Source organism: Pinus tabuliformis, chromosome 4_1 (genome assembly GCF_031772625.1).
Source record: "Pinus tabuliformis cultivar Carrire ecotype Pingquan chromosome 4_1, CPIR1, whole genome shotgun sequence".
NCBI lineage: Eukaryota > Viridiplantae > Streptophyta > Pinopsida > Pinales > Pinaceae > Pinus > Pinus tabuliformis.
Window position 1 is genome coordinate 476,331,513 of NC_142303.1, and position 23,853 is coordinate 476,355,365.

A 23,853-nucleotide genomic window follows, 5' to 3' on the forward strand; every position below is an offset into this window, starting at 1 on the left:
AAGACTTCGTCAAAACCACATGGACTTCCTTCACTCCTCCAGAAGGGTCTAAGATGTACCAATTCCAACAGAAGCTCCGGTACCTTAAAGGCCACTTAAAGCGATGGAACAGAGAAACCTTTGGAGATATCTTCAAAGCTCAGCAAGATCTCAATCGGGAATTAACGGACCTCCATCAGAAGATAACTACAGAGGGACACACTGAAGGGACCCTGGAACAGGAACGACGCATCCACAGACAGCTTCAGGAAAGGCAGAAGCAGGAGGAAGTTTACTGGAAACAAAAGTCCCGAATAAGATGGTTGAAGGAAGGAGAACGCAACACCAAATTCTTCCACAGAACCACCATTCAAAGAAGAATGCACAATAACATCCCGTTTATCCAGAAGCAAGGAGGAGAGAAAATAGAAAAGCATGAGGAAATAGAGGAAGAATTTCGCAATCACTTCAACCAGATCCTTCAAGAGCCGGAGGGAGACAGAAGGCTAGCAATTGAAAAAATTACTAACAATGTGCCTAGAATCATCAAGGAAGAACACAATGAGCTTCTCCTCCGCCCAATACTGCCTCAGGAAGTGGATGAAGCGATGTTCCAGCTCAAAGAAGGAAAGGCACCTGGACCAGACGGATTTACCTCCACGTTCTTTCATACCTTTTGGGAGCTGATTAAACAAGAGGTATGGCAAATTGTGGAAGAATCGAGAGCCCTCCACTGGATGCTGCCCTCTCTCAACACAACCTTTATAGCCCTAATCCCCAAGGAGGAGGACGCTATCACGCCTGACAAATATAGGCCGATTGCACTTTGTAATGTGATATACAAGGTCGTTTCTAAAGTAGTGGCTAATCGGCTGAAGCCTTTGCTACCGCTGCTCATATCTCAGGAACAGTCAGGCTATGTGGAGGGCAGACAAATCATGGATAGCATTCTCCTCACGCACGAGATCATACACTCCCTCATACATTCAAAGCAGGCAGGTATGCTTCTTAAACTAGATCTTTCTAAAGCTTTCGGTAAACTCAGCTGGACCTTCATACAGCAAATGTTAAAAGCTTTTGGTTTCAGTTCCATGTGGATCCACTGGGTCATGAGCCTAATAAACTCCACTCAGTTCTCCATCCTGGTGAATGGCATCCCTTCAAGGCCCTTCAAACCATCAAGAGGAATTAGGCAAGGGGATCCCCTATCTCCCTCCCTATTTGTTCTCATGGCAGAAGGGCTAAGACGCCACATCAAACAAGCTCTTCAATCTCAACAGCTCAAGGGTCTTTCAGTTCATAACTCCCCTGCCACTTCCCATCAGCAATTCGTTGATGACACCATGCTTTTTGGTTATCCTTCAGCCCAGGAAGCCACTTGCCTCAAATCCCTGCTCAATGACTTTGCTGAAGCCTCTGGCACGGATGTAAATTGTGCCAAATCGCAGATATTCTTTTTTCATACGCCTCCCCCTGTCAAATCAGCTGTCACTCGCATCCTCGGATTCCCTGCCGCCTCCCTTCCCTCAAAATACCTTGGCGCCCCTCTCACGGCCTCAGCTCTAAAGCATTCCGCTTGGCGAACCCTCATAGAGAAAATGGAATCTCGTCTCAACCTTTGGACACACAGATCTCTCAACCTAGCCAGCAGGGTTGTGCTCATTAAATCAGTCCTTCAGGCAATGCCTCTGTACCTATTCTCAATCCTTGCGGCACCCAAATGGGTCCTAAAGAGAATCAGGCAGCTTCAACGCAGCTTTCTCTGGGGAGGGTCGGCAACTAATCGGAAATGGGCATTGGTCAAATGGCCTACAGTATGCCAACCAAAGGAGAAAGGGGGTATTGGGCTGAGGGACCCAGAGCATAGTAACGCCATCATGAGTGCCAAAATTTGGTGGCACTGGATCACTAATCCGGAAAAGCCTTGGGCAAGAATCTGGACAGCTAAATATGCCAATAACAGACCCCAGGAGGAGCTCATCCGGTTTACTCCCATGGAAAAAGGCTCGCTAATTTGGAATGCGGCCAAACAGCACTACCACTTAATACAACAACACAGCTTTTGGGAGGTTAGGAATGGCCAAACAACAAGATTTTGGACAGATGCATGGAATCAGATGCCAAAGCTCATCCACACCCTCCAATTACCACTGGATCATGTCAGGCAGGAGCAGCAGCAAGAAAAGATCCATTACTACTGGGGGCAAGAGATGGAACATGGATTCAGGAAATGGAAACAAGGAAATCATTGGGCTATCACCACAAACTTGCAGGATACAGGGGATTTGGAGAAGGAATTGGATAAAAGAAGAATCCGATATGACGAAGGCAACGACATCTTGAGATGGGGATACCGACCAAAAGGCGACTTCTCCACTTCAGAAGCTTACAAGATAATCTGTAACAATAATATCCCCTCTGATCCTATATGGAGCAAAATATGGGGTTTTGGCTCATGGCCCAAAATCTCCTACTTCCTGTGGCTGGTCAGTCACAAAAGAATCCTTACCTGGGATAAATTAAGAAGAAGGAATTTCCATGGACCATCGTTATGCCCCAATTGTTGTCAAAATGAGGAAACGCTTCAACACCTTTTGGACTCCTGTCCTCTAGCCAATCAACTATGGGAAAAAGCGGGCTTCAGATGTCAAAAAAGATGCAGAACAAAGAACGACATTACTGACTCCCTAAGGCACTGGCCGCAGAACCCTTATAAGAGCGAACTCCTCAATTGTTTGTGGAACCTTCTCCCTGGTCTCATATCCTGGAGTATTTGGAAAGAAAGGAACAAGCGGATATTCAAAAATCAGAGCTCTAGGATCGAAGAGGTTTGGACCAAACTATGTGGGAACCTGAATGAGACGCTGATACTCCACTCCTGGACAACGGAAGATCTTCCTTCTCTAGATAATGAAAAAGGTATTCTAAGCAACTGGCAATTGATCATTCCTCAATCCCAACACAGGAACAGTACTTCCACAAGCAGCGGTACAATCAAAGATACTTGGAGCGCCCCCCCTAAGTACTCTTACAAGCTCAACTTTGATGGAGCCTCCAAAGGTAACCCAGGAAAGGCAGGCTTTGGAGGCATCCTCAGGAATCATGAAGGTACACCCTTGCAGATCTTCTTGGGATCCTTGGGCTGGGACACCAATAACTCAGCGGAAATTGAAGGATTATGGCAAGGACTCCTCTTAGCTGGAAACCTCAATCTGCAGCCCTTGATCGTGGAAGGAGATTCCCAGATTCTTATAAACATGGCCAAGAGATTGCAGAATGGCTCTCAAGCGAAAAAAATCTCAAACAGTTGGAGACTGGCGGCCAGATTAGAAGCCATTGAACAAGCCCTTCGCAGCAACAGGGCAATCTCCTTTTCTCACACAAAAAGAGAAGGCAACAAGGTCGCCGACCTTCTAGCCAACATAGGGGCAGATAATGATCATATTCTCCTTACAGGAACCCTGACCATTATCACAGACAATGCTCAAGCTCAGGAATTAGATAAGCTGATCCAAAGTGACAATGCCTACCCGGATGCGGGTGACACGAATGAGAAGGACGGCTCGCCACCTGGTAACCATGGGCGGCCTTAAGTTTGGAAGGGTCATTAACTGCGCTCCGCCGCCCTGGATGGCAAGCGTGAGAGCAGAGGCGCGAGAGGACGACAATTCATTGCCGGGTCTGAGCTCCATTAACTGTTTCAGAGGGGAGTTATGGCAAACTAGGATCGAGACAGACCAACGCAGCATAAATATGGTAAGAATTTGGAATGTTATGCATTGGATCAAGGTCGAATTCTGAAATTGGGTTTCTGGACGTCAGTTCTCCGAGCTCAGACTCAAGAGCTCCCTTCGGCAATTGGAGGTGGTCACAGGGCAGCAAGGGTGGAGGAAGGCGGTTTCACACCCTCCATATCCTTCTCCCCTGCTCTGTTACGCTCATCGGACATTAAGGAAAGTATGGTTCCGCCAAGACAAAGGCTCATTAGCCGTCGAGGCTCTGGAAGAGGTGGAACTTCACGCCCCCTGGTTGCCAATCCACCTGCAAGCTGATGTCGTTGTATGTGCCACCAAGTGGCTGAAGCAAACCCCATTCAGTCGAACCCGTTTATGGACGCCAGGCCTCCAGACTCGAGCTCTGCCCCGCTACCTGCGTTTGGAACAGCGGTATTCTCCTTCTGCAGTGCCCAGGGCAATTCTAACATTAATGCTCATGTCTCGGTCCTATTCCTGGAGGAACCGAAAGAGGAGGTTGGGGAGCAACCCCGCGCCCAAGTTCATCTTGCTGAAAGCTCCAGAGCTGCTGAGGGAAAGGCAGAGGTTCAACCTGAGCCGGAGGTTGTTCCACCATCGTCTCAACCGGCGTCGGCTTCAGGCAAGGCCAAGGTTGACTGGGGACCCCCCCCGGAAGGCGAGTACTGGATTTATGAAGAAGAGTCGGACGAATAGGAGTCCGCTCAATCAAGCTCATGCCCTCAGACAATGCTCAGGTTTTTTTGTGAACTGTTACTCTTATCACAAGTGCTCAATGTATGTCGTGAATGTCTTTGTTTGGCTTGATAATTACGTAGTTCTGTGTTTGATTACGCCCTCGCGAGGGATACTGATGAAGAACTTCCTTTTCTCTCTTTTGCCCCTGCGTGGGATAGAAAATTTTGCTTTCTCTGTTCCCCAAAGGTCTACGGCCCCTGCGTGGGTAACCCGTCTCAGTCATGGTGCCCTTGCATGGGTATTTGGTCTCAATGGTGTTGCCCCTGCGTGGGCGTTCAGTGTCGATGAGGATGCCCCTGCGCGGGTAGTTTTTTGTGAGCACTATCATTCCAGATTGCCATCCTTGGCCTCTGGCGACATGAACTCTTGGATGTAACTGTTTTCTCTTGTTAATGTAAATAATAGAAATAGCATAGTATTAACGATAAAAAAAAAAAAAAAAAAAAAAACTTCAAGAAGAAAATAACTGGTTAAGTTAGCAAAACAAGGAATTGAAATAAAACATGTAGATATCTCACAAAAAGGAATTTATACTCCATTACATATTAGTCTAGCCATATGGAGCTGCAATGCATTTTCACCGAAGTTCAATGCATGAAGCCTGGAAAGAGGGTGAGGTTTATCATTATTTGCAAGTTATGATTGAGTGATAGATCAAGAACTCGGTCATATATAAGAGTGACACTCATTCTCTAAACCCAATGGGATTGACCAAGCGAACTGATGGAGGGAAGGTCATTAGGGCCAAAGAAAAACCCTAATGTTAGTCATGGTTGATCTGAAAAATTTATCTTGTTCGTTGATTCCGAAGTACACACATTTACATGCAGAGCCATGTGAGGTCGACGACTCTTATTTCAGACCCTATAGCATTTTAAATGCGGCCTGACATGGCCGCTCGATACCCCGATATAACACGTTGCCATGCCACTGCCATTGAAAAAGAAACGGAGATCAATATGCTCTGGGTATCGAGCGGCCATGTCAAGCCGCATTTAAAATGCTATAGGGTCTGAAATAGGAGTCGCCATGTGAGGTCTAGTGGGAAGCCCCTTCTTAGCCATTAGATTTGATCCACATAATCAAGCATGGACCACACGGTACTCATATGCCATTTCGTGTCGGGAATAGGGTAACCATAATGCGTAGCCTTATACCATAGAGCACATCAAACCATATAACATATGAAGAATTAACTCATAGAATGTATCAAACATACATCATATGCCTTGATTGTAATATATATAATAAGATGAGTTAGAACCTTGTCATAAAGGGACAAGGAGGGGTGAAACCCCATAGTGCTTGTTATAATATTTTTACAAACAAAAAAATGAATCAAACCTTTCATAAATTCATTAAGGAGCATATTTTGACTAAATTTCTGTAAAGGGCATAAAGAAAAATCCAAGCCTCCTATATATGTGTAAGACTTAGTTTAGTTGAAGGATATGGTGGTTAAAGACCCCTTATTGAATCTAAGAGCAAATGTATTTTTAATATGTCACTAGCCCAAACCATAGATTGAAGAGTGCCTTGGGAAAGGTTAAGGGAAACTTAAAATGCATATGTATAAGATGAACATATTATGGTAAAAATTAAAATCAACTTGTATCTAAGGATTACAAAGGGAAAAAAAATGGAGAATGATCAAATCAATATCATAGTATTAAATCATAGCCTTATGGAGTACCACTTGAGTACTGTAATTCCATCAACAAAACGTTTTTTAAGGTGTTTTTTGAGGTTCATTACATGGTTTCATTGCGGATTTTACCTTCGACTCTCAAAGATATTAATGTCTTATATTGTTATGATTCTAGTTGAAAATAACACAAAAACAGAAGAAGAATATATATCAACAACTAAATATTAATCCACTTAGAGGGGAAAAAATCCTTTACATCACATAAATGAGAAAATATTGGATGATTAAAACGACAAGACCTCCTTGTTATATATAGGAGTCTAAGGGGTCAAAATATAATTAGAGACTACAAAATAATAATAATGTAAAGAGACAATAATAACAATAGTTGACTTCTATGGGGAACAAAAATAACAATATGGGGGATACACTAGTATTATAGGGACCTAACATGCCACTTTCCTTTGAAAAAGTATTGTCCTCAACGCTTGAATAATTATGGATGCTTCTGAATAAAATACTCATCCTCCCATGTGGAGTCTTCAATAGGTAAGTTCTTCCACTTAACAAGATACTCTGAAATTGATTTGTTTTGTAGGTGTCAAATTATTCCTTTTGTAATTACTTCACACTCTAATATGATTTTTCCATCATCGTCAAGTTCTGGAAATATAGTTTGACCTCGAATCTTGTCACATACAACCTTCTTTAAACATGAAACATGGAAAACTAGGCGTACTCGTGAAGATGCAGACAAATCCAAATTGTATGTCATATCACTAATCTTTTGAAACACCTTGTAAAGGCCATAATACATCGGTGATAATTTGTTATCATTCTTAGCTTTCTTGAGGGAAATTTGTTTTTATGGTTGTAGTCATACAAATACCCAATCACCCACATCAAAACTTCTTTCATTGTTGATCTTCATGCTATTTCATTTGATTTTGCGTCGGAGTTAGGTTATCCTTTAAGAGTTGGATAACTTCTTATTGATGCTTGACGTGATCTTCCACTGTTTGATCCTTAGAATTGTCTCTTGAAGATGATGTGATGGATGGTGGATGATATCCATAAAGCACTATAAGTGGGGTCATTTTTGCTGCGGTATGGAAGGAAGTGTTAATGTAAAATTGTTATTTTAATCACTATAAATTATAATCTTAATTTAGTTTGGAACATCTAAATATTTAAAATGGCAATTTAAACAATAAAAACTCATTTTTTCTTCTATACAAAATACGAAATCAATAATATGTCACTTAAAGATTTTAGGATAACTATAAAGTAATGTCAATTTGTAAATTGCAATGTGATCTTTCCTTTTACCATAACTATGAAGTAATGCCACTTGTCAATTGCAATTTGTCTCCTTTTAATTTCAAATGAAAGATTTTAGGATAACTACAAAGTAATGTCAACTTGTAAATTGCAATGTGAACTTTCCTTTCATGATAGCTATGAAGTAATGCCAACTTGTCAATTGCAATGTGATCTTTCCTTTCAGGATAACTATGAAGTACTGCCAACTTGTCAATTGCTTTCTGTCACCTTTTAATTTCAACTAACTGTACCTCTTAATTTCAACTAACTGTAGAGTAAAACACTTCTTCCATCCTCTCACCCATCAATCTGTTAACTATAATCAATCAAGCAAAGGGAAACACTTCTATGCCAACCCTAAATAACTAATTAGCATTTTTATTAATATTACTAAAAACTTTTTTAGCCCAAAATTAATCATTTATAACAATTTATTTTGGGTATTGGCTATGGTTTGTGGAAGAAAGTCAAGTCAACCTCTCTCTCAGCCCAAAGTAAGTAAGAGAGATCTTGTTGGTAGTAGGCCAGCACTCTATATACACTCACTCAACAAAGTTACTGTGAAAATAATGCAAAAATAGATTTAGTTATGAAGCAGTTGAACAGAATTAGTTGTGAGCAGTTTAACAAGAATTAGTTGTGAGTGGTTAGGAATTGGTTGCATGAGTTTCCTATATAAGCGTCATGTAATTGAGCAAATGATTAATGAAGTTTTGTGTGTCTTTGTGTTGTATTTGTTTTTATTTTGGTATCAGAGCACAGAGCTCTTTTGTTTGCGCCTCTCTTCTCTTCGTGGGCAGGGAGTGACTCTGCCATTAGAGTGTGCGTGAAGAGACCTCAAGACGGCTGCGTGGAGGTTTTTTAAACTGTTGACCGCAAGAAAGGCTGCGTGGAGTGCTGTGTGGAGTGCTGATACGTGGTGTGTCCAGAAGAAGACGGAGCAGATCGCCGTGAACCAACTCCGAGGCAGTGGGCAGTGTGCCGAGGATTGCTGTGTGAGTTTTCTGTTTTAGTGTGAGCGCTGAGGTGTGTGGAGAGCCCGTTGAGACTCGTCAACGGATCTTGTCCACGGGAGACTCGTCACCCTTGTATTTTTATCTGCGAATGGAATGTAAGACTGTTGCAATTGCTGTAATACTTGATGCTGTGATGTATTGTTTCTGCCTTGATGACTGTTGCTGTATTTGTTGCTGCACAACATGAATATGTGATTGCTGCTGCGGCACATTCTGAGCATGATGCGTGACATGCTGCTGTGTTTGTTGTGACAACACATTTAAAGCTTGCTGCTGAAGTATATGATGATGTGGTTGTTGTTGCTGCGTACTTTGAGCTTGCTGCTGATGTATGTTCTGTTGCGACTGCTGTTGCTGTTGTAAGTTCTGTGCTCGCTGTTGAAGAATATCTGCTGTGGTTGCAATTGCAGAAGCTGCTTTGAAGAATCAACACTCCTGATTTCCTGCAACGCTTTGTTTAAAACAGTGGGTGGTGCATTTTTAAGATTGTGTGGTGTGTATTATTGTTTAAGAAGCTTGCAATTTTTTTTTGAATTTGGTCATTGGTGGAGAAATGGCTAATCCCCTTGCAGATTCATATTTAAATGAGTCTTCAAAACTTGATGGAGAAAACTATGTAAATTGGAAATTTAAGATCATCACAGTACTGGAGGCATACAATCTCTGGCCAATTGTAAAAGGTGACGAGACCAAGCCTCAACCTCCTACTAACACTCAAGATTGGGAGAAGCGTGAAATAAAAGCAAGGGTGCTGCTACGCATGTCAGTGAAGGACAATATTATTCCTCACATTCGGGACTGTGAAACTTCAAAGGCAACATGGGACACTCTCAAAGGTTTGTATGAGACTTCTAATGCAAACCGTATTTTATTTTTAAAAACAAAGCTGCTATCTATCAAAATGGATGCCAATGAAAGCATTAGTAACTTTGTTTCCCGAATTAAAGACTTTAGTGATAAGCTTGGTGATATTGGTGAAAAGGTTTCTAGTACAGACTTGGTAACTGTTACGTTAAAGGGGTTAGTCCCAGACTATAAAGTCTTTATTTCAGCTCTCTCAGCTAGACCGACACCCCCTACATTTGAAGAATTGGCTGGAATTCTTCTTCAAGAAGAAGAGCGCATGAAAACTTTTGAACTAGAGTCACATGGTTCTGATTTGGCTTTGACTGCAAGAGGCCAAAAACCATTCCGAGGGAGACCATGGGACAGAAACAGAGGCCGTTTTCAAGCAAAGCAGAAAGGTATGGCACCTCCTGATTCTTATGTTAAAAGGAACATTGTATGTCATTATTGTGGAAAACCTGGACATCTGGCAAAAGATTGCTATAGGAGAAAGAATAATGAATCAAATCAAAGACATAACAGGCATAATGGAAACTACATAAACAAAGACACCTCAGTGAATGATGGATTTAAAAATCTTAAGTTATTTCTTTCTGATGCTGCATTGTCTGCTGAAACTGATGATGAGAATACTTGGTTTATAGATTCTGGTGCATCGGCACACATGACTTGTAATAAAGAATGGTATGATAAATATTATGAGAAATCTGATGGTACACACATTTACCTAGGAGATGATAGGTCACTTAAAGTTCAAGGCTATGGCATAGTAAATGTGTACTTACCTAATGGACAAATGCGACAGATTCATAATGTGATGTATGTCCCTGCTCTTAAAAAGAATTTGCTATCTGTTTCCGCTATCACTGATAATCATTTAAAAGTAGAATTTGGTAAATTGGGGTGTATAGTGAAAGATGTTCAGGACCACTACAAGGTTGTTTCTACAGGTACCAGGGTTGGAGGATTATACAGATTGGATGTGACAGTCAAGCGCCATGTTGCATTGACATCTCAAGAGACATCGACAGCAGAATTATGGCATCACAGGTATGGGCACCTCAATTACAATGATTTATCGTTGTTACAAAGGAAATCAATGGTTGAAGGTCTTCCTGTTATGAAGTGTGAACATTTACCATGTGAAGCTTGTGCACTTGGTAAGCAGCATAGAGAAGAGTTTCCTGTTCATACTGAGAAACGAAAGTATGATATACTTGAATTAATTCACACTGATGTATGTGGCCCTATGCAAACTAGGTCCCTTGGTGGTGCTACATACTTTGTTATTTTTATTGATGATAGATCTAGATATACCTGGGTCTATTTCATTAGAAGGAAAAGTGACATATTTGAGTATTTTAAAGAGTTTCGAAATATGGTTGAAAAACAAACAGGAAAGTGCATTAAAATACTCAGATCTGATCAAGGGGGTGAATATAAATCAAGAGCATTTAACACCTATTGTAAATCTAATGGAATTCAACAACAGTTCACAGTGCCACATACCCCTCAGCAAAATGGTGTTGCTGAGCGATGGAATAGAACCTTGGTGGAATCTGCTTGTAGTATGCTGCAAGGTAAGAACATCTCTAATGGTTTCTGGGCAGAAGCCATTAACACTGCTGTTTATCTGAAGAATCGATGTCCCACTAAGAAATTAGTTTTTCAAACTCCTTTTGAGATTCTTTATGGTTATAAACCTGATGTGAGTCATTTCAAAGTCTTTGGATGTACTGCTTTTGCTCATATTCCTGAAGCTAACAGAAGAAAACTTGATGCCAAGTCCATCAAGTGTATTTTCATTGGATATTGTACGGATCAGAAAGCCTATAAATTGTTTGATCCAAGTTCCCATAAACTATTTGCAAGTCGTGATGTATTGTTTCATGAGCAGACTGATAAAAGTAATACAAAGGATGATACATGGCATATTTCTAATGATGCACATATCAAGCTTGATACTTTGATTAAGCAGGAACAGGAACAGGTCCAGGTACAGGTACAGGATCAGGATGATAGCAGCAGTACGAGCACATCTAGCAGCAGTGAGTTATCACAAGGGGGTGATACACCTCAAAGCCGACGAATCATGGATGAAACACCCACACCAAGAAGGTCGTCCCGACAGACTCGGCTTCCTGAAAGGTATAGAGACTATGCCTTAATGTCTAATATAATGAATGTTGAAGAACCAATTGATTATGAGCAGGCTAAACAACATGAACCATGGATTAATGCTATGAATGATGAGTATGCTTCTATTATGAAAAATCAAACATGGGAATTAGTGGAACTTCCTGAAAATAAAGTTCCAATTGGAAGCAAATGGTTGTATAAAACAAAATTTAAAGCAGATGGTACAATTGATAAATTTAAGGCAAGATTAGTAGCAAAAGGATATGCTCAACAGGAGGGCATTGATTATGAAGACACTTTTGCACCAGTAGCTAAGTTGAATACAATTAGATTACTGATTGCCTTAGCCACAAAACATAATTGGAATATACATCAAATGGATGTCAAATCTGCTTTTCTAAATGGTGATTTACAGGAAGAAGTTTATTTGGTTCAACCTGAAGGGTTTGTCAAACAGGGACAGGAGCATCTGGTTTGCAGGTTAAGAAAGGCATTGTACGGTTTGAAACAGGCACCAAGATCATGGTATGTAAAGATTGATACTTTCTTTCTTCAGAATGGATTTGTGAAAAGCAAAAATGATCCTAACTTGTATGTTAAGAAAGATGACAAAGGAAATGTTGCTTTAATATCTTTGTATGTGTATGATCTCATTATAACAGGCAGTGCTCACAAGTTAATTGAAGAAATTAAAGTTCAGTTGTCACAGGTTTTTGAAATGAAAGATTTGGGTGAAATGCATTACTGTTTAGGCATTGAGGTATGGAGAGAAACTGGTAAAACTTTGATCACTCAAAGCAAATATACAAAGGAGATTCTTAAAAAGTTCAATATGACAGATTGTAAAGCTATGTCAACTCCCTTAGAACAGAATGCAAAGTTGTACAAAGAAGATGGTTCGAAAGAGGCAGATGGAACATTATATCGTCAGTTAGTGGGAAGTTTGAACTATCTCACCACTACCAGGCCAGACATTGCATACTCAGTTAGTATCCTTAGTCAATTCATGGCTAAGCCTTCAGGAAATCACTGGAATGCTGCAAACATTATATCGTCAGTTAGTGGGAAGTTTGAACTATCTCACCACTGCCAGGCCAGACATTGCATACTCAGTCAGTATCCTTAGTCAATTCATGGCTAAGCCTTCAGGAAATCACTGGAATGCTGCAAAGAAAGTTCTTCGATACTTAAAGGGAACAGTGAATCTTGGTATTATGTATACTGATGTATCTGATGTTGTACTGACAGGTTTTTCTGATTCAGATTGGGCAGGAAATCCAGATGATAGACGATCTACCTCTGGCTATGCATTTCATATTGGATCAGGGGTCGTATCTTGGAGTAGTAAGAAACAGCCAACTGTTTCTTTATCTTCAACAGAATCAGAGTACAAAGCTTTGACCAATGCCACCTGTGAAGCTATTTGGTTGCGGAGAGTTCTTGCTGATCTTGAAGAAGCGCAAAGTGGTGCAACATGTATCAATTGTGATAATCAGAGTGCTATCAAATTAGCACATAATCCAGTTTACCATGCTAGAACAAAACACGTTGAGTTACAGTACCACTTTGTACGTGAGAAAATTGAGTCAAAAGAAATTGGATTGATATTTTGTAACACCAAGGATAATGTGGCTGATATATTTACTAAGCCCCTTGGTAAAATCAAATTTGAAGTTTTTAGAAGTCAGTTAGGTATTGTAGAGAATCCATTTCTCCATTAAGGGAGGATGTGAAAATAATGCAGAAATAGATTTAGTTATGAAGCAGTTGAACAGAATTAGTTGTGAGCAGTTTAACAAGAATTAGTTGTGAGTGGTTAGGAATTGGTTGCATGAGTTTCCTATATAAGCGTCATGTAATTGAGCAAATGATTAATGAAGTTTTGTGTGTCTTTGTGTTGTATTTGTTTTTATTTGTTACTCTATTCCAGAGGGTGTCAACAAAAAATTTGAATTTAAGTAAAGAGAATAACAACTCTTCCACCCAAACTAAAATCAATTGAGAAATTCACTTTCAATTTTATTAAAACACTCGAAAATTTAATTTTTATGTCAACCTACCTCCCTAAATTTTATTATTACCATTTTACTTAAAAAAAAATCCCGACATAGATTCCATTTATCAGCCATAATTAAATAAAACTCATAGAAATACATTCATTATCCACTCAACATTGTTGACTTTAAATAACCAAAACAGCCCAATCCAGATCCACTGGAAACTTTAAATTCTCTGTTAACCTACCTCCCTAAATTTTATTCTTACCATTTTACTTAGAAAAATCCCGGCATAGATTCCATTTATCAGCCATAATTAAATAAAACTCATAAAAATGTATTCATTATCTACTCAACAACTGACTTTAAATAACCAAAACAGCCGAATCCAGATCCACTGGAAAATCTCTCACCGGTTAAGACAATCTCTCACTGGTTGGCTGAACTTTCCAAAGTTGGCGCGAGCCTGATATAACTTTTGGGTTGCCAGATAAGTTGGCGCGAGCCTGATATAGCTTTTGGGTTGCCAGATAAGTTGGCTGGCTGGACCTAAAGTTAAGATAAATCTCTCGCGTTCCCTAGGCGGGCGCTCTGGTTTGTTGACCTTCACTCACTGAGGTTATCCCTGGATTCTCGACTATGATTTTGAGGAGTCATCTATTTTAAGCAAAAGTTTTGAAGTCAACCATAAATCTCACCCATAGATCTTCACGGGTGCTTAGTTTAAAAGGTTCCACGTGCGCATGCGATTCTACAGTTTGCATGCAACCCAAGATTTAGGTAGATTTTTCTTCGTATCCACTAAATGAAAAACAAAGCAGAAAAATCTATCCAGTCTGTAAATGAAATGAGGGCCATGAAATGCTTAAATACAAGAGCAATCTCTAGCAATGTTTTAAGAGTCGAGCTCCGTGGAATTTTCAAGTACAGAGCAATCCAATGGAGATTTGCAGAAGTTTCACGTTTCTGATCTTACTGTGTTTTTCGGCATTTCTTGCATTTCAATGTAAGGTGGATGCAAGCACAAACGTTAGCTATGATGGCAGAGCTTTGCTGATCAATGGACAGCGCAGGGTCTTAGTATCTGCATCCATACATTACCCACGAAGCACACCAGAGGTTTGTAGTGTATTGGGTTTTCTTTTAGTGATATATTTGTTATTGTTTTTTTTTAATCTAGAGGAATCAGTAATTGAGGAATCAGCAATTGGGTAAGTGTTGTATCTCAAAATGAAATGAGTGGATTTTGAATATTACTCCTATATCTATATCTTTTAATATCTTTTAAGTGTGTATTCTAAATATGTGTGTATGAGTCGATTCCAACTATTACCATTATATTTATATCTTTTAAATATATTCATTATTATCACTATATCTATATCTATATCTTTTAAGTATATGCATCTTCTAAATACATCAGTATAAATGGATTCTAACTACTACCATTATATCTATATCTTCTAAATATATAGATATGCTCTCTTTACCAACCACAGATAAATTAAGAATTTAAACTTTAAACCACCTCACACTTTCATTTTCACACACCAATTAGACTTACCCTAGAACTTTTATATATCTGTTACTGTTAACTGTAAACTAAAATTTAATTGCATTTATTGAACAGATGTGGCCCGATCTTATTGCCAAGTCTAAGGAGGGGGGAATCGATGTTATTGAGACCTATGTCTTTTGGAACGGGCATGAGCCTCAGCCGCGTAAGGTAATTCGGTGTTTTTCTTTGCAAGGTGTTTTACAGCTGAGGGAAATCTATGTGCCTGGAAGAAATGGGCTGACATGAAAAAATTCCATGATATATATGGTGCTATATTCATTTAAACCTATGTCACGATGTGTCTGCACTTTTTAATTTTTATAATTCAGGGTTAAACTATGGTATGTAGTTAAATGGGTTTATTTCAGTTAGTTAGGAGGACTAGTTCGATTCTCTATAAAAAATTTAGCAAGTAATACAATGAATTTAGACATAATGATTTTGAGCTTTCTTAAAAATGACTAGTTTTAATGCAGTAACATTGAAATGTGATCTTGCACCCGGAGTGTATGATAGGACGGCTGGGGCGGATGGTTTTTGCTTCCTCAGTCGAGTTCGATTCCTGCGGAGGATCTCTCGCTTCGGCGATATATTTGACGGCTCTGCTGTATAATCAGCTGGCTTCGGTCGTATTTTTGATTGGCTTTGGCCGTATTTTGATTGGCTTCGGCCATATTGTAATCTGAGGGCTTCGGCCATATATATGGATTTCTCTCTAAAAAACATTGAAATATGATGTAATGACTTTGAGTTTTTGCTGAAAATAAATAATTCTTACAAAACTGAAACATGCTTATTCTTCGTATAAAATATAAAAATATTTTCTATTAAGAAAATAATGTTATGTTGATTCATAACAAAAAAAATATCTATTTTAAAATATATTATTATTATTAATAAGTGAACTGTTTTTTTATTCCAATGAAAATAGATTTTGGATTGAACTTTCTTAAGACCCGCAATTTTATTATTCTATGTAATGCTGAAAATTTTACCGAGCATTTTATCATTTTATCTATGCAACATTGATAAATTTTACAGGCCATTTTATTCCATGCAATGTTAATAGATTTTATGGTGGATTACAATTTATTGCAGTATTATTTTGCGGAGAGATTCGACTTGGTGAGGTTTTTGAAGACAGTTCAGCAGGCAGGCCTTTATGCTCACCTTCGCATAGGACCTTATGCTTGTGCAGAATGGAATTATGGGTATGTAGATATAGATTATTTTTGTGTTCAGATTTGCAATTTATGTTGTTGCACTTTTTGTTCAATAAAATAACAATTTACATAAATTTATTTAAACTGAAATTTATGTGCTCTCTTTGCTTAATATATCCAAGACTCAAGTTACACATAAAATGCTGGGTAAAGGAATATATCAAAATTGCCCCCACCATCTTGTACCCTGAAGAAATCATCTGTACTTTCATTAGTTGTAAAGCTTGTTTCATTTTACAGAGTAAGAAGTAATCATCTCTAATTTTAATAGTTGTATAAAAGGAAGCTTGTCGCATTTTACAGAGTATTTATTTTAACTTTGGAATCGATTCAAGTATTATAGAGATTTGTACCCTGAAGAAATCATCTCTACTTTCATTAGTTGTAAAGGGAAGCTTATTTCATTTTACAGAGTATGAAGTAATCATCTCTAATTTTAATAGTTGTATAAAAGGAAGCTTGTTGCATTTACAGAGTATGTATTTTAACTTTGGAATTGATTAAAGTATTATAGAGATTTGTAGTTCAATTTCATTTTCATTTTATGAATACTTAACAGATCTGGAGAGCTAAGATAAATCTTATGTAAAATTTCATTCATACTTTTTGTGAAATCTTATATCTCATTGCAATGATGTGATCTTGCAGAGGTTTCCCTGTTTGGATGCACGCCATTCCAGGTATCAGGTTTAGAACAGACAACGAACCATTTAAGGTGATTTTATTTTGGATTTGATTTAGCAAAATATATTTGCATACTTTTCATAATTGATGATTATAAAGCTTCAATTTCAAGTTAAATACTCGTGTCTAGTCTGTTGGTCACGGCGACTAATTACAGATTTGATTTGTTTTCTTAAGAATGAGATGCAAAATTTCACTACAAAGATAGTGGAATTGATGAAGGAAAAAAATCTCTTCGCATGGCAAGGTGGACCCATTATTTTAACACAGGTACCCTGTTTTGTTGTGATACTTGTCTTCAGTGTTGAGTCTGAAGTATGGCTTTCTGGTCTGACCCATAAGTTTATGCAGATTGAGAATGAATATGGAAACGTGGAGCAATCTTATGGAGAAAAGGGCAAGTCATATATACAATGGGCTGCAAAAATGGCATTATCATTAAATACAGGCCTCCCTTGGGTGATGTGCCAGCAAAAAAAAGCTCCAGACCCAATTGTGAGTTTTCTTTTTGTTTTTCTGGTTTGTGCCAAACAAAAAGATATTTCAGATCCAGTTGAGAGTGTTTTCAGTTTTGTTATGTTTTCTCTTCTTGCATTCATAACAATGGAAGTCCTTGCTTCCAACATAACTTTTCTATCTCTTCAGCAATTTACTATATTCCAAGGCTTGTCCTGACATGAATAATTTCTTTATAGATCAATACCTGTAATGGTTACTACTGTGACAGTTTCAAACCTAATTCTCCTAAAAAGCCAAAGATGTGGACTGAGAATTGGGCAGGATGGTAATGTTTTCTTTGCCTCATGACAACTATAAAGCATATTTACAGGCGCTTCCGAATTTTGATTTTCACTACATCACAGAATTTACATGTACTTAGAAACATTATTATGTTCGAAACAAAGCTGCAATCTATTGCCTGGGTAGAGCTTGAGTATTAGGAATGCGGGGGCTTCCTGTTCACTAATCTATTGCCTGGGTAGAGCTTGAGTATTAGAAATGCGGGGGTTTCCTGTTCACCCTGCTAAAATATCGTTTTCATTACAGGATTACGAACTTTGGATCGAGCATCCCTCATAGGCCTACAGAGGATGTTGCTTTTGCAGTAGCCCGATTTTACCAGAGAGGAGGAACACTTCAGAACTATTACATGGTGGGGTTTATTCTTCTTTTGTATTAAGCTCAAGGCCATATGCGTTAATATTTACGCTACTAAGCTCATACAGTTATATTTATATTTTTATTTGCATGATAATCCAGGATTTATTAAGCAACATACATCTCCCTAACCCTTAAACGCCTGGCCTCTCTCAATAGAATAAATGAACAATCTTATTTACCATATGCTTTTTATGTTGCAGTACCATGGAGGCACAAACTTTGGCCGGACAGCTGGAGGTCCATTCATTGCCACCAGTTATGACTATGATGCACCAATTGACGAATATGGTATGCAAGAGTTCCCAGTGCCAAATTCTGTTCCGCAAGTGAAAGTGTATATAGATATAATTAAAATTTCGATCATTCATTGAATGTTTTCTGGTTCAATTACCTTAATTCCACAATGGGAATTTAGAACCATTGTTAGGTCAAATTTCTAGTTTTTCCTTTTAATTATGAAACAATGAGGTACAATGTAATTGTTACAGGGAATATAAGGCAGCCGAAGTGGGGGCATCTGAAAGAATTGCACAAAGCTATAAAACTAAGTGAACCTGCTTTGATTCGAGGGCACGTGCATACCACTTCACTTGGGAAACACCTTGAGGTTTGTTCTTCTGTTGACATTTTTTTATGTGTAAGATGACTATTTATATTGATATTCCTCTTATGGTATTAGGGCATATTGATATTCCTCTTATGGTATTAGGGCATAATTCTATTGATTACCATCCATGGGAGGTCTCGGGATAAGTGGCACTCAAACTATTCTCATGTCTGGGGATGATTTTATTATTATTAGTTAAATTTGATTAATGTTATGATTGTCAAAGAAGGAACTCTGTCCCTGGGGTTTTAGTTCTCACTGAATTGATCCAAAATCCTTAAAATATAAAATATTTAATGGAGAGAACAGAACTTTGCCTATATTGTTTAGCATGATTTGGGCATAACTAGCCAGAAATGGGGCGTTTTGAATACTGATCTAAAAGTTGTTGAGATGGAATTGCTTGACTGACTTTAAGGCATCAAATACTGTGGATATGCAGGCAACAGTATATTCTATAGGTAGTAGCTTATGTGCTGCCTTTCTCAGCAACACGGGCCTTAAGCATGCAGCAACCGTGCAATTCAATGGAAACTCTTATCAGCTACCTGCTTGGTCTGTCAGTATCTTACCTGACTGCAAAAATGTGGTCTTTAACACTGCAAAGGTTAGTGATTAATGATATTTTTTATTGATGAATATCATCAGAATGGTCGAGGCAATGACAAAAATTATATGATTATACAAGGCTTCTAATCAGATCTATTTATGTAACTGTTCCAGGTTAGTGTACAGACTTCCTTAATGGGAATGGAGCAAGTCAGCACTCAGTCTCTTCATCCTGCTGCAGCCTCAAACGTAGATACAGGAAACTTATCTACAAACTGGTCATGGCACAAAGAAGATGTTGGAATCTGGGGAAAAGATCATTTCTCTGCCCAGGGCTTGTTAGAGCAACTATACACTGTTCTGGATAAAAGTGACTTTCTATGGTATACAATCAGGTATACTATCTGTTGCCCCTGACTATATAGAGTTATAGATACAATTTCAATCTAGTCAGGTCCATAGGAATCTGTAGTTAACTTCTGCATTTTCAAGATCTCTTGAAAAAATCATGTGTTCTCAAATTTGTTGGGATTTTGATGCTGCACGTAGTGTCAATATCGATGAAAATGAGCCCTTTCTAAAGAGTGGAAGCCAATTAATCTTGCAAGTGGTATCACGAGGACATGTACTCCATGTGTTTGCCCATGGAAATTTTGTGGGTGAGTTATATGTTTATAACTATCTTTATATTCATATGGATTTATCTTAATTACAGGTTTAGTCTAGTAAGTATTTAAAGAGATTAATTTTATTTTAATCACAGATTTAGTATTGTAAGTGTTTTAAAGAGATTAATTTTTTTGAGGTCTAAATTGTTTTAGAGTGTAATTTTAACAAAAAAAAAAAAAAGATTGATGGTTATATATATATATATATATATATATTATTTTTTATTGTTTAAATTGCTTTTTTGAATAGATAAATGGGTTCAATGTTTGAAAATATATTTTATATTTTTTTAATACAGTTTGAGTGAGCCTAATAATTAAGAGTATGTCTTTTCTCTTAAAAAGTTATAAGTTCGAAATCAAAAAGATAGAATATGAATAACATAGTAAACTTAATTTGATATCTGACTTAACCGTGACTTAATAATAATAATATAAAATTGATATTAAAATAAATTGATTACTGTATTTATTAAAAAAAAAATTCTTGTTGTATTAAAATAATTTTAAAATATATAAAAATATTACTTCTTGTTTACACCTAATGTGAAATAGTAAACTGATAGGCCCCTTGACGCAATAATTTATAGTACATTTGCATTTTTCTCACATTAATCAAAAACCAATTATAAACACGATGTTTCGCAGGAACTCAGAGTGGAAACTATTCGGATTCTTCTATTACGTATGAGAAGCCGGTTACATTGAAGGCTGGCGAGAATCAGCTAGCTTTGCTCAGTGTCACAGTTGGACAGTCGGTATTTATCTGATAACTCAGATGATGGAACAGATGGAACATTTTGAGGGTTAAAATTATGCCTGGCCCAAATTTTATGGACTATAATGTCCATTTTTCAAATAAATAAAATTTACCAAATTTTATGGACTATAATGTCCATTTTTCAAATAAATAAAATTTACCAAAAAGTTTAATAGTCCTTAAAATTGTCTGTACTTAGCAAATAGAAATATACGATGGATATTTGTCACCTCAATATTAAACAGGAACTTCAAAATTTTCATGAGCTATCTCAATGAACTGCTCTGCTAACTATGAAATCACGGAGAAATAATATTTCTTGTGAGCAGGATTACGGACCTTTCTTTGATACATGGCCTGCGGGAATAAATGGTCCTGTGAAATTGCTGGGACTTAAAAATGGGCCATTGGATTTGACTGACCAGACCTGGTATTACCAGGTATTTCCTGCCAACCAAGGTCATGCTATCCATTTATTTTCTGTCATTTTTTATTTAATATTCATGTAGTACTAATTTCATATGGTTATGCAAGGACCCTAGGTCAAGATTTTATAGGTTTTATTTATATATAAAGAAAGCAGAATAGTGAGGTTTAATACAATAATATTGATAAGTACTAAATCATTACAATAATATTTTTTATTAGTAAAGACTTGAAAAATAACTCTAATTAATCAAATTTTACCATTATAAATTCATAATAGTTGATCAAAATTTCCAAACATTAAACGTTATCATTTTGCTTGTCATCACAGATTGGTGTGAAGGGGGAATACTTAAAACTATATTCAGACGCTGGAGCCAAGCGAGTTGAATGGATTTCAGGACCAGATCCTCCCAAACAAGCTGCCCTTACCTGGTACAAGGTAATCAGTGTATTTGATTATATTTGCTGATTTTTTTCCTTGGGTATATTTTTAGGTCTTTGGAGCATTTGAATCTTGGTTGGCATGAACCAACCATCCTGTTTTATTATGGAAACAAGGTCTTCTAATGTATTTGTAAATATATTGTTTTGGTCTTGTCTTTGCATTGTTGTATCTAGAGAGGTGTATTTTAAGTCTAGTGTATCTTCGTATTGTATTGTTGGGTTTAGAAGTGCATTCTAAGTATATTGGTTATATATGATTCCGTAGGATTTAATGTGGAATTCACATATATTTTTTTTTAAATTACTAAGAAAAAGTTTCATTTTAAAATATAAAATTTGAAAAAATACTTTTATAATTTGATCTCAATTCCAGATTAGATAAATCTAAATTGAGACTTCACATAGATAGTTTAAAACTCTACATAGAGTTGAATGCCTACTAATAATATTGAATACTGCCCTGGATAGTGCCATCATTTGGGATTTTGGTTAAGAACCCATGATCAGAAGTAGACAGTCTAGACTTCAGTTGATCATATTGTTGACTGATTACTTTGATCGTGTAGACTGAGTTTAATGCACCAGAAGGCAACGATGCAGTGGCTCTGGACTTCAGCACCCTGAGCAAAGGACAAGCATGGGTAAATGGGAATCATATTGGGCGCTATTTTCCAGCACTGAAGGCTCCTGCCGATGAATGCTCTGGAGTTTGCGATTACAGAGGGACTTATGACCCATCCAATTGTGTCACTAACTGCGGACAACCCAGTCAAACATTGTAACTATTAATTAGCAAATTCAATAGAAATATTGACTCCTATGCCAGAGTTCTGTATCTTTTGATTCTCAACAGATTTCATACTGACATTAAACGTAATAATAACCATTTCAATCAGGTACCATGTTCCTCGCTCGTGGCTGCAACCAACCAAGAACGTGTTAGTTCTGCTCGAGGAAGTCGGTGGTGATCCTACTGGAATTTCACTCCGAAAAAGACAGGTGGACACTGTCTGCGCTCATGTTTCTCAAGATTACCCAACTGGTAACTCATCGACCTCACCAGAGCTACGGCTTCAGTGCTCTTCAGGGCAACACATATCATCCATAAGCTTTGCAAGCTTTGGAAATCCAACTGGGTATTGTGGAAATTTCATCAAAGGCTCGCACGATGCAGGGAGTTCAACTTCCTTGGTAGAAAATGTATGCACTTCATCTTTTATTTTCTGATCTTTTATGCAGTGAGTTGCCCTGCAACCTGAGGAGGGTGAGTGATTTTAACTGATGGCCTGATAACTTATTTTGGGTGCAGGCATGCGTAGGTAATGAGGCATGCTCAATCTCTGTCTCAGAAGATGTATTCGAAAGCCATTTTGATGAGCATGTGATCAAGTCTTTGGCAGTTGAGGCTGTTTGCAAATATTGATCAAACACTCATGCTCTCTCCCAATATAGGCTGATATTGTTGATAAATTTGTAAAAGGGTACTTTACCTTGTAATCATTGAATATGGGGATATAGGCTGACATTGTTGATAAATTTGTAAAAGGGTACTTTACCTTGTAATCATTGAATATGGTAACCGAAAAGTTTTGTTTAGGTTTAAATAACCTTATTAATTTATGTATTTAGGTTTCTGTGATCTATAATGTAAAGTTTATATTAAAAAAAAATTATGTGATTTTTAATGAAAGATTTTGCTTGGGTTATTGATTTAATTATATTTTTTAATGGTATTTTCCCATATATATTAAAATAAAATTTATTTATATTAGTATGATGTTAATAAGGATTATTAACGTTTTTTCAAATTAAAAATGGTTTTTGTAATGTTAAGAGACTATGGTATTACTTGGATTTTTTCAATAGTTTATTTTAATATTTGAAAAGCATTAAGATGTACAATTTAGATATAATATAATATAAATATATGATGGACAATCTAAGAGAGTGCTAATATTCAACCTTCTTAATGTTATAAATGTGACAAACTCTTTCATTCCAAGGAGTTGTGGGAATCAACCAATGCCCACTTTCACTATGGAGCTCTTTTTTGCAATGTCTATTTTCTTTTTTTCCACTAGTCGAGATATATAGATTTTCTTATTCTTATTTTTTTATTTTTAGAGATTTGGGTTGATCACCTCCTTATAATATCTCAATTTTCTTTTTCCCTAACTCCTCGTCACACCACAAATTTTCCTTAAATTTTGAGGCAATAACAATTTAATATTACCGTATTCTACAAAATGTTGTCTTCCTTTATTCCCAATGGTTTAGCCAAGATTGAGGATCCTTATTTCATCCTCACTTGAGTCATAGTTTTTTTTGGATA

At 37.5% G+C, this 23,853-nt stretch overlaps 1 protein-coding gene across 2 annotated transcripts; it reads left to right on the forward strand.

Moving 5' to 3' along the window:
• Positions 1-13,876: 13,876 nt before the first annotated feature.
• On the forward strand, positions 13,877-23,057 carry LOC149176547 (beta-galactosidase 8-like). Of its 2 annotated transcripts, none has more exons than XM_089419928.1 (19): positions 13,877-14,557; positions 15,069-15,164; positions 16,095-16,207; positions 16,868-16,934; positions 17,081-17,173; positions 17,255-17,398; positions 17,599-17,687; positions 17,951-18,056; positions 18,265-18,352; positions 18,553-18,671; positions 19,114-19,278; positions 19,395-19,615; positions 19,770-19,879; positions 20,537-20,646; positions 20,978-21,088; positions 21,406-21,516; positions 22,088-22,299; positions 22,418-22,721; positions 22,831-23,057. In XM_089419928.1, exons 1-19 carry the CDS (start codon positions 14,378-14,380, stop codon positions 22,942-22,944), a joined length of 2,553 nt encoding a protein of 850 aa, XP_089276054.1. In that variant the 5' UTR covers positions 13,877-14,377; the 3' UTR covers positions 22,945-23,057. The 2 variants fall into 2 exon arrangements, with proteins under 2 accessions (XP_089276054.1, XP_089276055.1); XM_089419929.1 differs by having other exon boundaries at positions 19,114-19,230.
• Positions 23,058-23,853: the final 796 nt, after the last annotated feature.